The sequence below is a fragment of the Diospyros lotus genome, chromosome 2 (genome assembly GCF_014633365.1).
Source record: "Diospyros lotus cultivar Yz01 chromosome 2, ASM1463336v1, whole genome shotgun sequence".
NCBI classification, from domain to species: Eukaryota; Viridiplantae; Streptophyta; class Magnoliopsida; order Ericales; family Ebenaceae; genus Diospyros; species Diospyros lotus.
The window spans coordinates 34,591,377-34,607,706 of NC_068339.1; the positions used below are offsets into that span (position 1 = coordinate 34,591,377).

Genomic DNA, 16,330 nt, shown 5'->3' on the forward strand with positions numbered 1-16,330 from the left:
GAGTATGCAAATATGTTATGAGAAGCTTCAGGTGAGTGTTTTCGGAAGGGAATCTCCATATAAGTTTAGATCTGAAGTGTTGTATTTGGGCCTTGAGTCTTCGGGTCCTAGATCTAGGTCCCCAATGGCGTGAACTCGGAAGGGGGGAGGGGTATTTATAGGCCTTGATGACTGGGGCATGGTATTCACGTATTTGCTACAAATACTGGCCACCTCAGCTATGCGCATGTGTTTCGCACACTCAAGCACTAGTCACCTCCAATCATCTTCTCATTTGTTGTTTTGATCATTGCGGATGGCTCATTTCCACTTCTTTTATTTCTCTCTCCTTTCCTTTCTTTTCGATCCCTTGTTTTTCCTTATTTTTTTCCTTATTTTCCCAAAAAACCATTTGCTAGATTGGTAATTTTGGCAACTCCAATTTCCTGCTAAATCCACCAAACACCCTTAATTCCTCACTAAAACTCATTTGAAGATGACTAATTGATCCCTCAAAACCTCTAGAACAAAATCCCTCAAATAATCTATCCCTTAAACTTCATAAACTCTCTTAGTCCCCCGATCAATTTGTGTTATAACCATTCAACCAAGAACCCTTATTTATAGTCAATGTTGACCTTCTCCGCCACTTAAATCCTCCAATAAAAACCTTTATCTTTCTTCCTAAGGATCTCTTGTTGGCCGAATCATGCTTAATCTATAAGTTTCATAACTTATAGATCTCGAATAGTTTAATTTGTAGATTTCCAATACTGACTAAATTTGATTTGTGATAGTAAACTACCTTTCTTAGCCAATCATTTGTTAGTGTTTTATGTCTTAATGTTAGATTTAGATGACATCTAGTATGCAATAGGGATAATGATTTTCATGCAATTAATAAAATGGTTATATCTTCATTTATAACTCTCCAATTGTATATGAATCCTAGATTTGTTGATGATCTTATTCTTAAGTTAAAGAATATATGATGACAATTTTGGCAACACCACCTAGAAAAGGTGACCATTGGTTGGCGATGACAGATTGTTGGTTATAATCAACAGTAGCCAAGCCAATTAATATGTGTTTTCCCTCGTCCTAAAGAAGAGATAATCTTTTTTCTTTTTAACCAAGTAAATACCAGTTTTACTATTCATTTTTAGTTAGAAATTCATCACAAATTACAGAATCTAGTAGATGCAACAAATTATATTTAATGAATGGATGTACCCTTCAAATTGAATTCAGGAGAAATAAAATAGAGGATATTGTTCAATGTTCATTTCAATGGACTACCGGCCACTCAAACATATTCCATGTTTTGGTGAAGGCTTGTTCTAAAAATGGCCATATATCCTCTTCCTTGGTAAGCTCAAAGAGTCATACAAGATATCCAAGTTTTTCTGGAAGAGAAACCCCAATTGACTTCATTCATATTCCTAGATTAGCTAACAGCGCAGTCCACCTTTTGGCAGCTCAGCAGGTTCCTCTAGTGTGTCTGTGTGTCTTGATAATATGAGTCCCTTCCCCAGCTATTATAGAAGCCTGCCACGAGGCTTTATTTATTACAGCTTCATCTTCTTTTTCCACCTTTTGAGTCTTGTCTTGGACAACCTGCGGAGTAGTTTCAGATGGATGTATGTTAACTAATAGACAATAAAATCTTATACAAATGCTTATATAACTTTCTTGGAAAGCATTCCAACAACCATAACAAAATTTCCATCTTTTTGTTCTTGTTTTTGGGTATGTGCCCTCAATATCATCCTTCCAAATTTACTTCCAACACAGAGATGTATCCCAATATATATGTCTTTTAAGGCTATAGTATTGGCTTGCAAGAACTTGACTAGTAATTATTGGCTTGTGTGATCATCTCCACCAAATCCATCTCCTTCTTCACTTCACACTGGATCACTGAAGCCACATTCAATGGTGGCATCCCCAAGTGAAATCCTCTCTCTTCATACTCTGTAGGACAATTAGGAATCGGATTAAGAAGAGATTCAATGCTACTCTGATCATCAAACAAGTTGTGATCCTGGAAAGGAAAGTCCGGGACCTCCAAATCGAAGTTAGGAACTAATCGATCATCGATGCAAAACTCATCCATGGTTTCTGCCGCAAGCGGTACTGTTTGCACTGATCTACCGATGGGATTAATGTTTAGGAACTCAGCAGCTGATGTGTTATTGTGGCTGATGATGGTCTTGTCCTCAAAGTTAAAGGTCCCGATGTAGTCCTGCAGAAGAGAGTTTGGTCTAGGGTTCTTGGACCGAAATTTTCGCCTTGAGAGTTGCCTTCTTTTGGTTGCATTCCAGTGGTTTTTGATGGAGTTTTCTGTTCTTCCCGGCAGCCTCTTTGCAATTTCTGCCCATTTGTTCCCCAGTTCTATGTGGGCCTGGATTAGTATCTTGTCCTCTTCCTCACTCCATGTGTCCTTCTGCCCAAAAAAAAAAAAAAAAATGCCACACATGAAGAAAAATAAACAAACAAACAAACAAATATTTGTATCATGAAGTGATTGGATCCATGTAATACACAATTATGGGTATGATCAAATAAACCTTCGAGACCAGTGAAGAAATCCACAAATTTCAGTTTGATTCAGGTAATATATATGTGTGTGTGTGACTATGGGTACGATCATATATATATATATATATAAAGCCAGAGAAATCAATAAACATAAATATATAGTTTTTTATATACAAGAAATATCAAAGAAGAAGACGAAGACCTTGATGTCTGGCCTTAGATGATTGTGCCACCTCTCTCTACACTGCTTACCTATCCTTCCCTTGAGCATCTGGGCAACATGTGACCATTTTCTCACTCCGTATTTCTCTACCAGATGAATCAACAGTCTACATACAATACATGCAAAAACATCCATTGTTAACCAAAAAGTAAAACAAAAGGAAATGCATAGATATATAGAAAGAAACCTTTAGAAAGTGCAAAAAGAAAGAAACGAAAGATTATTAGCCAAAATTGCATAAACTAATAACAAAACAATTGGTCTTCCATTTTTTCACCTATCTTCTTCAGCGGTCCATGGTCCCTTTACCGAATTGGACTTCCTATGGCCTTTGCAGTATGGCTTTCCGGCCCGAGGAGCCGATGCAACGATGCTGTTCTTCTTCAAATACCCATTTGCAGCAGCAGTAGTGATGCATGACCCTTCATCTGCTACAACAAAGTTCAAAGGTTTGACATCTTCACAGTTTAAGGTTTGATCGGATTTTTTCACAATATCCACCGGAATTTTAAGGCCGTGCATGGCTGCTGCATACCCACCACTTTGATCTGGAAATGGCTTGGATTCGTAAAACTCATCCAGATTTAGATTTGGAGGACAGCCATTTGTGAAGCAATACTCAAAAGGATCAAAACTCGCAGTTTGGAACCCTAATTCAGGGTTTACAGATGAGCCACTGAAAGAGAACTGGTGGTGATAATGATCGTCAAGGTGGTGAAGATCTCGGATGAAGCCATTTGAAGAGCAAGATGACTCAAAGCAAAACCCATCTTCTGTTTCGAGTTTGTGGAGATTGTTGGGCAGAAGCAGCACTGGTTCCGAGGCGCAATCTTCTCTGTAGTTGGTGTCAAACTCCATGAAAGAGTAGTGAAGAAATTAAAAGCATTAGAGAAAATGAGGAAGAAAATGGCAATGGAAGAAAATCAAGCAATGCCAAAAGTCCTCCCTCTCTCTCTCTCTCTCTCTGTTGTTTCTAATCTAGTTGTTCCTTAATATGGTAGCTAGGCTAGCTAGGAAGCCTTTTATTATGGCCTGCATGGTTTTTGACCGTTGATTCATGGGTTAATCCTACGCTTAGAATGCAAAGTTTTCACTTGAGACAAAAGGCACTCACCAAATTAAACATTGTTACCATGATTGCACTTTTATTTATTTTGATTTCTAAATTTTAGCTCAAAGGGAAATCAACTCCTCAGCAACCCATATTATTATTCAAAATATTATTTGTATACTTTGTGTATACATTTTATTGTGCACTCAAATATATGATATTATATTATATATTTTACAAAGTCAAAAACTTATTTCGTACGAGTGTTTTACTTAGTTTTTGTTACTAAAAACTTATTTAAGAAAATCTTAACTTTAGTAGGTAATTTTTAAGTGAAAAGTTCAAATTTTAAAAAGAATTTTTGACTTCTCAAGAAACCAAAATCTTATTAATAAGTAATTTTAAATATTTTTGTACCAAACACTTTATAAGCTTTTGATAAATAAGTTTTCTCAACAACATTCATAAAGTTAATATATAATGCAATATATGTAATAAAGTTAAATGAAAAATAAAACATATAAATGTAATGTACAAATAGTATTTTTGGATTATAATACAATGCTAACCACACGAGCTGGGGGACTGAAGGACAGTGAGCTATTTGTTTGGAAAATTTGGGAATATTCATTTTAAACTTTAACTAATCCAAATTCCAACCGTTTTATCAAAAAGAAAATCCTCAAAATTATTAAACACGTGTTTTTTGGGTTCCCAATAAGTATTTTCATTCTAAATGAAGTAATTAGCTTAAAATGTAACTGAAATGAAATTTCAAAGTGCATTAATTTGGTATTAAGTAGTCTCATTAAAAGCCAAATAAAAGTGAAATTTAGAGCTAGATGAAGAGCGCAATTAAAGCACCTTACTTTAATTTTGCTAATTACAGATAGAGCTCAAAATAGTAGCAAAAATCAAAGTGTTAAATATATATATACACATATATAATTTGTGCAATGGCGTATATCTTTCCATTGCACAAATAAAAGCATGAGAGAAAATAAGGAAGAAAATGGCAATGAAAGCAAATCAAGCAATGCCAAAATGCCTCTCTTTCTCTCTAAGTTGTCTCTAATCCAGTTGTTCCTTAATATATATGGAAGCCTTTTATTATAACTAAGCTAGCTAGGAAGCCTTTTATTATGGATGGTTTTTGACCGTTGATTCATGGATTAACCCTATACTTGGGATGCAAAGTTTTCAATTGAGACAAAAAGGCACTTACCAAATTGAACATTAATTGTTACGATGATTGTGCTCGCTCTTATTTCCATTTCCAGATTTTAGCTCAAAGAGTAAAATATTATTATTCAAAATATTATTTATATACTGTGTGTATATATTCTATTGTGCAGTCAAATATATTATATTATATTATATTATATTATATTATATTATATTATATTATATTATATATTTTATTAAATTTAGCTTATTTGATACGAGTCTTTTACTTGGTTTTGTTGCTCAAAACTTATTAAAAAATCTAAACTTTAGGTTACAAAACTATAAGTGATTTTTAATTAAGTGAAAAGCTCAAATTTTAAAAAGAATTTTTGGCTTCTCAAGAAGCCAAAATCTTATTAATAAGAAACATTTAATGTTTTTGTACCAAAAACTTAACAAGCTTTTGATAAATAATTTTCTCAGGAACATTTATAAACTTAATATTTTATCTTAAAGTCACACCAAACTAAGCATAAGAGTACAAGAAGATTTATAATGTATAATGCAATATTTAATAAAGTTAAACGAAAAATAAAATATATAAATGTAATGTAGGAATAGTATTTTTGGACTATGATAGAATGGTAACCACATGACCCAGAGGCTGAAGGCCAATGAGTTATTTGTTTGGAAAATATGAGAATATTCATTTTAACCTTAATTAATCCTTAATCCAACCATTTTAACCTTTAGTTAATCCTTAATCGAACCAATTTAACAAAAAGAAAATCCTTGAAATTATCAAACACAAATTAATGTGTTTTGGGTTCTGAATAAGTATTTTCATTCTAAATGAAGTAATTGGTTTAAAATATAACTGAAATGAAATTTCAAAGTGCATTAAGTTAGTATTGAGTGGTCTCATAAAAAGTCAAATAAATGGAAAATTTAGAGCTAGATGAAGACCGCAATTAAAGCACCATACTTTCCTTTTGTTAGTTATATATATATAGATAGAGCTCAAATTATATTAACAATTCCATGGCCATCACCTAATTTGTAGTAGCAAAAATCAATGTGTTATATATATATATATATATTTATGCATGGGTATTTATTTTGCCCTAATCATGTCTAACCATGGAAGAGTAGTGAAGAAATTAAAAGCATGAGAGCAAATGAGGAAGAAAATGGCAATAGAAACAAATCAAGCACTGCCAAATGGCTCTCTCTCTCTCTCTCCCTCTCCCTCTTTGTTGTCTCTAATCTCATTGTTCCTTAATATATGTATGGAAGCCTTTTATTATAGCATGTATAGTTTTTGATCGTTGATTCATGGGTTAATCTTACACTTAGGATGCAAAGTTTTTACTTTAGACAAAAGACACTCACCAAGTTGAACATCGTTATGATGATTGCTCCTATTTATTTCCATTTCTAGATTTTAGATCAAATGGTAATCAACTCCAGAGGAACATATATATTACTATTCAAAATATTATTTCTATACTGTGTGTAAATATTCTATAGTGCACTCAAATATGTTATATTATATTATTTATGTACTTATTAAATTTAAAGCTTATTTGGTACAAGTCCTTTACTTGGTTTTTGTTACTCAAAGCATATTAAAAAAATCTGAACTTTAGGTTACGAAACTACAAGTAGTTTTTAAGTGAAAAGCTCAAAATTTAAAAAGAATTTTTGGCTTCTCAAGAAGCCAAAATATTATTAATAAATAACTATTGGTATTTTTGTACCAAACACTTTACAGACTTTTGATAAATATGTTTCTCAAGAACATTTATAAAATTATTTTTTTTCTTAAAGTCACACCAAACTAAACATAAGATTACAATAGGATTCAAAATGTATAATGCAATATGTAATGAACTTAAATGAAAAATAAAATATATAAATATAATGTAGAAATAGTATTTTGGGGGGCTCAAGGCTAGTGAGCTATTTGTTCGGAAAATTTGAAAATATCCATTTTAACCTTAATTAATCCTTAATCCAATCCTTTTAACAAAAAAGAAAATCCTTGAAATTATTAAAGAGATTTTTTTTTTCGGGTGGAGGTGTTTCTAAATAAGAATTTTCATTCTAAAGGAAGTAATTGGCCTCAAATATAACTGAAATAAAATTTCAAAGTGCATTAAGTTGGTATTAAATAGTCTCATTAAAAGCCAAATAAATGAGAAATTTAGAGCTATTTGAAGAGCGCCATTAAAGGACCTTACTTTCATTTTCTTAATTACGGATAGAGCTCAAAATTATGTTAACAATTCCATGATCATCACCTTTTGTTGTGAGGTGACCTAAAATTTCTTAAATCCTAAGCATTTTTTTGATGAGTCCTTTCTCGGAGAGTCTCCAAGATAATAGCCTCCCAGGCCACCGAAGGGTCCACCCAAGACAATTTGGCCTATTTATTTTGCATAAGTTCGGAGATACACTTCAAGTCTCCCAAACTAAAGCCACCTGATGGCCCCAAAACCCTTTTTGGGACCACCCGGAGACAGCCATCGGGATGCTTCACCCCGAAGAAATATCCAGGCCTTTTGGCCTTCTTGATGCATTCCTCAGAAGAGTTCGAAAACTCGACCGTGGGCCCCACCTATCGTTTATAAATATTTGCCTCTTCCATAGCAAATGGATCTTTTTGGAATCATTTAGACCTAACTCTTTCTATCTCTAAAACCTATCTGGAACCTACTCTTATCCCACTCTTCGAGACACCTGAACACTCATGTGCTACATACATTGGACATGCATCCACATACTTTTGGACATATTTCTCAGATTATTGTTTGATTTAAGCATCAGAGGGCCTGCGTGGGGGAGTCTCTCGCGTGCTTTTTTGACATCATTTGTGCTTGTAGGATAAGGTAAGGTCGTGCTCCCTGAAGACCCAAAACACTCACCTTCCCAAAGACTCATTGGGTCCCTTGTCCGTCATTACCCCGAAGGATCTTCCGGGCACACAGTCCCAAAGGCCCCTTATCCGAGTTCTAGCAGATCCAACCTTATAAGACTCTTTCTCTGACCTGATCCAGATCCGATTAACCTCACCAGTGACATCTCGAACCTTTTGCTTTAATGAATGACTCTGCTTTGCTTGATTTCAAGATAAATAAATTTAATTATTATAATTTGACAACACGTTTATAGTAGCAAAAATCAAAGTGTTAAATTGTTGTTGACTAATTACAATAATTAAATTTATTTATCTTAAGAATCAAGAAATACAAAGTCCTAGGTAGAGCCCCAAGGTCCAGGGTACTAGGCTCAATTTGTTGTCCAGGGGAGCCAAGGCTTAGGGGTTCTCCGAATGAATCTTAAGGGGTCTTCGGGACACAAGTTATGTCTGCAACACAAAGATAGTTAGAAGGCACACAGAAATCTTCCCCACATAAGTCCTTTGATGTTTAAGTTAGACAATGATGTCTTGAAGTAATAATGTAGATGTATGGATGTATGTGTGCGCTTCGAATGTTCTGTTATATGTTTTGTTTAGGAGTTTTTCGGAGATTGTCTCCTGTTGAGAAATTTTGTATGTGTATTTCTGGATTGAGGAAACCTAACGGTTCTATAAAACTTCATTCATTAATTGCAAACATATATTGAATAGTGACAAAAGTTATAAGTTAGTGTTGTTTTATTTGTCCTGAATGAGAATATTTTGTATGCTCCTAGGGTAAGCCTGCATGGTGGACTAGGTTTCCATTTCATATATCTATCTTACAAAGTATTACTAACATAAAAATGTTTAACATACATCATATTCTATGTGTATCAAAGCTGTTATATATTTCCTATGTACAAAATCTCAATACGTGTATATTGCATATCATTCTCGTTTGAAAGATATAGCAAGACTGCCAACAATATTATACTCGCATGTTTGCTAATTTCTTTTTTTTTAACATAATCAATTACATAACATAAGTAATTACACGTCCAAATCAATTACATAACAAAAGCTAATTACATGTCCAACACATCCCAAAGTATAGAATCAATTGTCCATGTAACGCCCCAAAAATATTGTGATATCTAGTGTAAGAGTATATGGTGAATTATGTAATATATGAGATTGTTAAATAAATAAATTATGTTATTAAGTTAATTATGTGGTGTATGTATTTGGATGGCAATGTGGTGTAAGTGGGTTATATAAATTCTATGGAGGCAGAGAGTTGCGCGCGTGAGGTTGCCACCAAGTTTCTTCTTCTAGCTTCTGAAAGCTTCCAAGCACGTGAGATTGTTTCTTTTAGATGTGAATTATTTGCATCCAAAGAGCCCTTGTGTTGTATTCATCTAAGAGAGAGATGAGGAAGGAGTGACATTCTCGGCCATCACTAAAGGAAGGAAACAAAGAGTTTTTTTGGGTTTTTGATTCTTTGTCTCTTCAAGAGTTCGCAAGCAAGGGGGGGCTGGAAAAACAAGCTTAGGTGGTTTATCAACAATCTAGAAGCAAGAAAAGGCAAGCATCCTCATCCATATAGCCATATTTTCCCAGTTATACATATGTATATATACATATATCATTTTGTATCAAAAGCTTCGTTTGATCTCGTTTTGTGGTTAAATTTGTTGTAATCAGTCCAAGGGGTCTTGTTTACCTCTATTTCATTGGGGATGATGCTATTTTTGATAGGGTTTCAGAGTTGGTGAAGTTTTAAAATCGGTTTCGCCGAAGAAGATGATGAACAGTAAAATTATAGCACTCTGTTTTCCGTTTGCAGCTCGATTTTGACCCCGTTACAGTCCGAATATCTCAAAACTTAAAACATTAAAGTTATAGATCTTCCTATTTTATTTTCATATAATCTTGAATCAACTCAATCGGAGTTCATATGATGGAGTTATGCCCAAAATACAGAGAGATGTCAAAACTGTCCAACTTCCATTTTTTTTAAAATAATGCTCCATGTCCGAATATGCTTCATGAAAATCTCCATATTCAACTATGCATTACTTGTATGATTTATCTGAATGCAAGAGAATTATATGAGGTATTTTATGGAGTATTCTACATGATTAGAGCTTGCTATCTTATTTAAGTATGATTAAATACATGGTTAAAGTTTAAGATTACTATACATACATGGGTTCATCATGAGGTGTGCAAGCATGGGTTTATTCATGGATTATTCTTATCAAGATTAGCCCGCCTATATTTTTCATTGAGTGGGTAAAGCATACTAGGGATTATTCCATTAGGGCATACACATGGGCTATTAGGGGCTGGGCTTGTGTGGTATGTGAACCCCACAAATCAAATCAGTGCGGCGCTTATTGGCTCCGAAGGTTATTTATGTATTGCTTGCATCCTGATTATGTATTTATTATATAAGCACGAGTCATGTTTCAGTTATATGACATTACAGAGTCCCACGTCAATTTATTGTGGGTGTCAACAATAGTATATTGCATATGATATCATGGTCCATGCCAGTATTTAGTGGCTTTTAGCTTTCCATAAGTATGGTATATTTCATATTTGTGATGCTTGAGATTCAGTTATCTTTTCATATCTCACCATCTTATGCTTCAGTTCAGTTATTCTAACTTCCAGTTATTTTATATTGCTTGCTGGGCTTTGTGGCTCACTTTACTTGCGTCATTCCAGGCAGAGGCAAGGCTAGAGCGGATGCCGGGCCTAGTGGAGTCTGAGTGCTGAGCTTAGAAGTGTACAGAGTAGTCTAGAGTTCAAGGCTTCTTTTGATGTCATCTTCCGTTGTTTTGTTATGTATGGGTTAAATCAGTGTATTTTGAGACTTATTATGTATATATGACCCTGATGTACACAGATTTGCCACATATATGTATGTTATTTAAGTACCCTTGTTGGGGGTTTCCAGTTCAATTGCTTGGCATTTCTGTTTATGTGAGTGGAAGGTACCATCCTTATTGACACTTCCTCCTTGGGTCCCTAAGCTAGGGTACTTAAGGGTGAGGGTGCCACAGTCCAAATATCCAACACGTCTAAATCACCACTTATATAAAAGCAATATAATGCCCTAACATATTGTGACACGTCGATCTCACTTACGAGTGTCACTTGCTAACAATTATCCAAATTGCTCACATGTCCAGCTATTTGTGAAGGGTGAACTATGTTTCAATATGAAACGCCTTAGGTGGGAACTAGGCTTCGTCCTTCCCTTTCCTCAATGTTAGGATCGACTAGCAAATTAGGCTATATGAATTTCACTCATTTCAAATTAACTTCCATTTAAATTGTCCAATCACCATTTATTTTAATTCTTCTTCTTTTCCAAAAATTTCATCGGGCTCCATATAGTTCAAATTTCCAAACCACCCATTGATTTTACCAATTTCAAGGAAAAACTCATAGAATTTAAATTTCCAAAAATACCCAAAATCCCTTTATTTTTTAAAATTCCTCCAAAGCCCATAATTAATCCCAAATTTTCATATTTTTTTTAAAAAAAATTGGCCGACAAGGTGAGCTAACGCGGGGCCCTGTGGTGCATTGGCAACCCGAGCTGGCCGCGGGCCTCCTGCATGGCCATGCCTGCTCGCCCGACAATGCCCACGCGTCTGCTGCCTACTGTGGCTCTACTGCTGCCAGCTGCTTCCTCTCTCTTTTCTTTCTTGGACTTTTTAACCCATACTTTCTAGAATTTAAATATGCATAAAATAAAGCATAAATCTCCCACATTCACCCAAAGAAATTAATAATATTATACATCCCCTTTTTTCTTCCAGCAATATATACCAAATATGAGATTTACACAAAGACTTAGGCTTCAACATACCTTAAGCCATTATCTCACTTTCAAAATAAAATCATACATCCCAAAAATAGAGTTTAAACACCATATACCATAGAGACTTCATCCAAGCTTGTTACATCACAAGCCATAAAAAATAAGACAAATATACATCAAGGCATATTAGATCTTCTAAGGCTTCAAACTTGCAACCTTCCCAACCTCTTGGCATATTAAAACCCTACAAGGGGAGGATAAAACCTCATGAGCCATAAAACTCAATAAGAGTGCAATGCATGTAAATATGAATATAACCATGATTATATGTTTGTGTATATATATAATATGACCGCCTGCCCTATGTTTTTATGTTCATGCAAGTTAAGGGTGTCACATAGTGGTATCAGAGTGGGTTTACTTTCTTGTAGACTCAAATTATTTCAAAGGAAAATTTTTAGTTTTGGGAAGGATTTGTAAGGAAATTAATTTCATGAAAACCACCACGTCCCGCCCAAGCTTCTAGTCTCCGGGTAAGTTATAAGAATTGCTACGCTTATAAATACCATGTTTATACCCCATAGATTATTCTCATGAAAGCCTCGTTCCTTATGATTACGTCGCTATTCTCTCAAGCTATGACTATGAGCATATGTTGATGTATGTAAGCACATGCTTGATCATGTGATCATGATGACATATGTATATGTATGCACAAGTATGACCATGTTGACATCATGTTAGGACAAATATGAGGAATGTATGATTTTCGGTGATGATCAAATGATAAATGTGTTTTAGTTAAATAGGATGTTCCAAATAGAGAGTATGGTTAGACCATGTGATCCCCTCCACGTTTGGAAGCTCTATTGATAAATGTTTGTCATGTACATGATCTAATCTGTGCAAAAGCAATTCATAGCCATTAAGTAAGTGCTCTTCATTAGGGACCTTACAATTAGACACTAATTTAGTATTTTATATAGGATATGGCGGCACGGGGTAGAAGCAATAGGGGGAGACAGTCACAACCTGCTGCTAATAAGAGCAATGGTCTCGACAATCAACTTATGCAGCTCATCGATGCCCTTTGTAACGTGGTGCCTCGAGCTACCCCTCCTCCCGAAAATCCAGAAAATAATGTGGCATTAGTAGAACAGTTCAGAAAGTTGCAGCCTCTAACTTTTGAGGGCGAGTTATACCCTCTTGTGGCTAAAGATTGGATATCCTCAATTGAGCGGATTTTCAATCTCATTAATTGTCCAGATGCTAGGAAAGTGGCATGTGCCACATTCATGTTATAGCACGGAGCAAGGCATTGGTGGGATTCCACTACCAGATCCCGACCACAAGGGCATATGTGGACCTGGGAGGAATTCAAGGAACTCTTTCTTAAAAAGTATTACCCTACCAATATCCATAATCAAAAGGAAGCAGAATTTCTTGTGATGAAGCAAGGTAGCATGACCTTAGTTGAATACAAAAGAAAATTTGATGAACTATCACGATTTGCTCTAGAGCTTGTGGATTCGGAGCAAAAACAAGCCAGGTGATTTGAATAAGGCCTGAGAGATGATCTACGACAAGTGATCGTAACTTTCGAGTTGGGCACATATCATGAAGTGTTAGCTAAGGCCTAGCTAGCCAACTTTAAAGAAGGCTCCAGTAGCAATAGTAAGCCGTCGTAGTTAGGGCCATTAGAAAAGCGTAAATGGGAAGACAAGGGCAAAGGGAAGAACCACTTTGTAAAGAAGAATCGAGGGGGACTGGCGCCAAGTAATTTCCACCAGTACCCAATGTATGGGAAGTGTTAAAGGCATCATTCTGGAACATGCCTGATGGGAACATGTGTATGCTACAATTGTGGCAAAACCGGACATGTGGTTAAATTTTGTCCCAAGAAGCAGCAGCAACAACCATATCATCAGAATCCAGGAAATCCCCCTAAGGGTCAAGCTAAAGTGTATGCACTCTCAAATCAAGAGAAGGATCAGGATCCTCACGTGTTGGCCGGTAATGTCCTCATCTTTGGAAGGTCTTCTTATACTTTATTTGATTCAAGTTCCACACATTCTTTCGTATCTTTAAATTTTGCAAGTAAACTTAGCACATATGTTGAACATGCAAGCACTCCCTTAGAAATAGTTATGCCTTCAGGAGGAACAGTAAGTATGAATTGTGTAGTAAAAATAGCTAATGTAGAGATTGGTGGACAGCTTCTACAAACAACCCTATATGTCTTAAATATGAAGGCGTTTGATGTGATTTTGGGAATGGACTGGCTTTCCAAATATCATGCGACCATATTGTGCTCTAAAAGGGAAATAGTTTGTAGGAGTCCTGAAGGGCTAGAAGTTCACCATTATGTGGTAGAAATGGAACACCCCCCTTGTGACATTTCGGCAATAAAGGTTAAGAAGCTATTATGGTCGAAAGGCTGTATTGGATTCTTAATGTCAGTAGTAGTGAAGGGAGGTGACGAATTGGTAGTGAATGATGTTAAGGTAGTCAAGGATTTCCTAGAAGTATTCCCTGATGATCTGATCGAAATGCCTCCAGAACAAGAAGTAAAGTTCACTATTGATCTAGTTCTTGGTTCTGCACCAATTTCTAAATCTCCTTATAGGATAGCTCCAAAGGAGTTACAAGAGTTGAAAACTTAATTAGAAGAGGTATTAAGGAAATGATTCATCCGACCTAGTGTGTCTCCATGGGGAGCACCCGTACTATTCGTCAAGAAGAAAGACGGATCAATGAGGATGTGCATTGATTATCAGGAATTGAATAAAGTCACTATTAAGAACAAGTATCTTCTTCCCAGAATCGAGGACTTATTTGATCAATTACGTGGTGCATGAGTGTTTTCAAAGATCTATCTAAGGTCAGGATACCATCAACCGAGGATCAAAGCTGATGATATTCCAAAGACAGCTTTCAGAACACAGTACAACCACTATGAGTTTTTAGTCATGCCATTTGGTTTGACTAATGCACCAGGAGTTTTCATGGATCTGATGAATCAAATTTTTTATGAGTACTTGAATCAGTTTGTTATTGTCTTTATCGATGATATCTTGGTGTATTCTCGAAGCGAAGAAGAACATGAGAAACACTTAAGAATGGTGTTAAGAATTTTGAAGGAAAATAAGCTATATGCTAAATTCAAGAAATGTGAATTTTGGTTGGAACGGGTTGTATTTCTTGGGCATGTGGTAACAGCTCAAGGAATAGAAGTGGACCCCAACAAGGTAGAAGCAGTGTTGAATTGGTTAAGACCAACTAATGTAAGTGAAGTGCGCAGCTTCTTAGGTTTAGCTGGGTACTACAGGAGGTTCATCGAAGGGTTCTCCAAATTGGCAAGACCTCTGACCCAGCTCACTCGTAAAGGTACTAAGTTTGAATGGACAGAGAAGTGTGATTCTAATTTTGAGGAATTAAAGAGGAGGTTGATCAATGCGCCAGTATTAACTATTCCTGAAGGATCCGAAGGTTTTGTCATCTATAGTGATGCATCCAAATAGGGAATTGGGTGTGTATTAATGCAAAAAGGTAAGGTGGTTGCTTATGCATCAAGGCAGTTGAAACCTTATGAGCAAAACTATTCTACACACGACCTAGAACTTGCTATAGTTGTGCATGCTTTGAAGATTTGGAGACACTATCTGTATGGAGGTAAATGTGATATCAATACCGACCATAAGAGTCTCAAGTACATCTTTACACAAAAAAAGTTGAATATGAGGTAAAGGAGATGGCTGGAGTTGGTAAAGGACTATGGCTGCGAAATTCATTACCACTCAAGTAAGGCAAATGTGGTAGCTGATGCCTTGAGTAGAAAGAAAATAGGCTAAGTAGCAGCCTTGACAACATAAAAACCTTTGTGGAAAGAATTTGAGAAGTTAAGCCTCGAGATAGTTGCTACACCATCTAGTTCTAATGCTCAAATGGCAGCTTTGTCCGTCCATCCGACCCTCCACGATCGAATTAATAGCCACCAGAAGGGAGATCAATATTTTGAGTATATCAAAGCCGAAATTGATACAGAGAAGCGGAAGGATTTCACAATAGTTGATGACAACACACTTTATTACCAAGGGCGCCTTTGTGTGCCAAAGCAAGAAATTCTAAAGGAAGCCCACTCCACTCCTTACTCGGTACATCCTGGAAGTACAAAGATGTATTGTGATTTAAAGGCAATCTTTTATTGGAGAAATATGAAGGAGGACATAGCTAAATTTGTTGAGAAGTGTCTGGTATGTCAGCAAGTGAAAGCTAAGCACTAGCGACCATCAGGGTTGCTGCAATCACTAGAGGTTCCAGAGTGGAAATGGGAACATGTGACAATGGATTTTGTTGTAGGTTTCCCAAGATCAGTAATAGGCCATGAGGCTATTTGGGTGATCGTGGATCAACTTACCAAATCTGCTCATTTCTTACCTGTTCAAATGACATTTACAATGGACCAGTTTGCATGACTATATGTTAAGGAGAAAGTAAGATTGCATGGTGTTCCAGTTTCTATTCTATCCGATAAGGACCCTAGGTTTACATCGAACTTTTGGAAGAGCTTACACCACACTATGGGCACCAAATTGAGTTTTAGTACATCTTTCCATCCTCAAACAA

The 16,330-nt window shown here is 35.8% G+C and overlaps 2 protein-coding genes across 2 annotated transcripts; one reads left to right on the forward strand and one right to left on the reverse strand.

The window, feature by feature from the left end:
- Window positions 1-1,831: 1,831 nt before the first annotated feature.
- On the reverse strand, window positions 1,832-3,601 carry LOC127794783 (transcription factor MYB98-like). Its single transcript, XM_052326033.1, has 3 exons — window positions 3,021-3,601; window positions 2,723-2,849; window positions 1,832-2,425 (listed from the first exon to the last, which is right to left on the reverse strand). The coding sequence occupies exons 1-3, from the start codon at window positions 3,599-3,601 to the stop codon at window positions 1,832-1,834; spliced, it is 1,302 nt and encodes a 433-aa protein (XP_052181993.1).
- Window positions 3,602-13,542: 9,941 nt separating this feature from the next.
- LOC127794784 (uncharacterized) lies at window positions 13,543-14,367 on the forward strand. Its single transcript, XM_052326034.1, has one exon. It carries the CDS (start codon window positions 13,543-13,545, stop codon window positions 14,365-14,367), a length of 825 nt encoding a protein of 274 aa, XP_052181994.1.
- The last annotated feature ends 1,963 nt before the right edge of the window (window positions 14,368-16,330 follow it).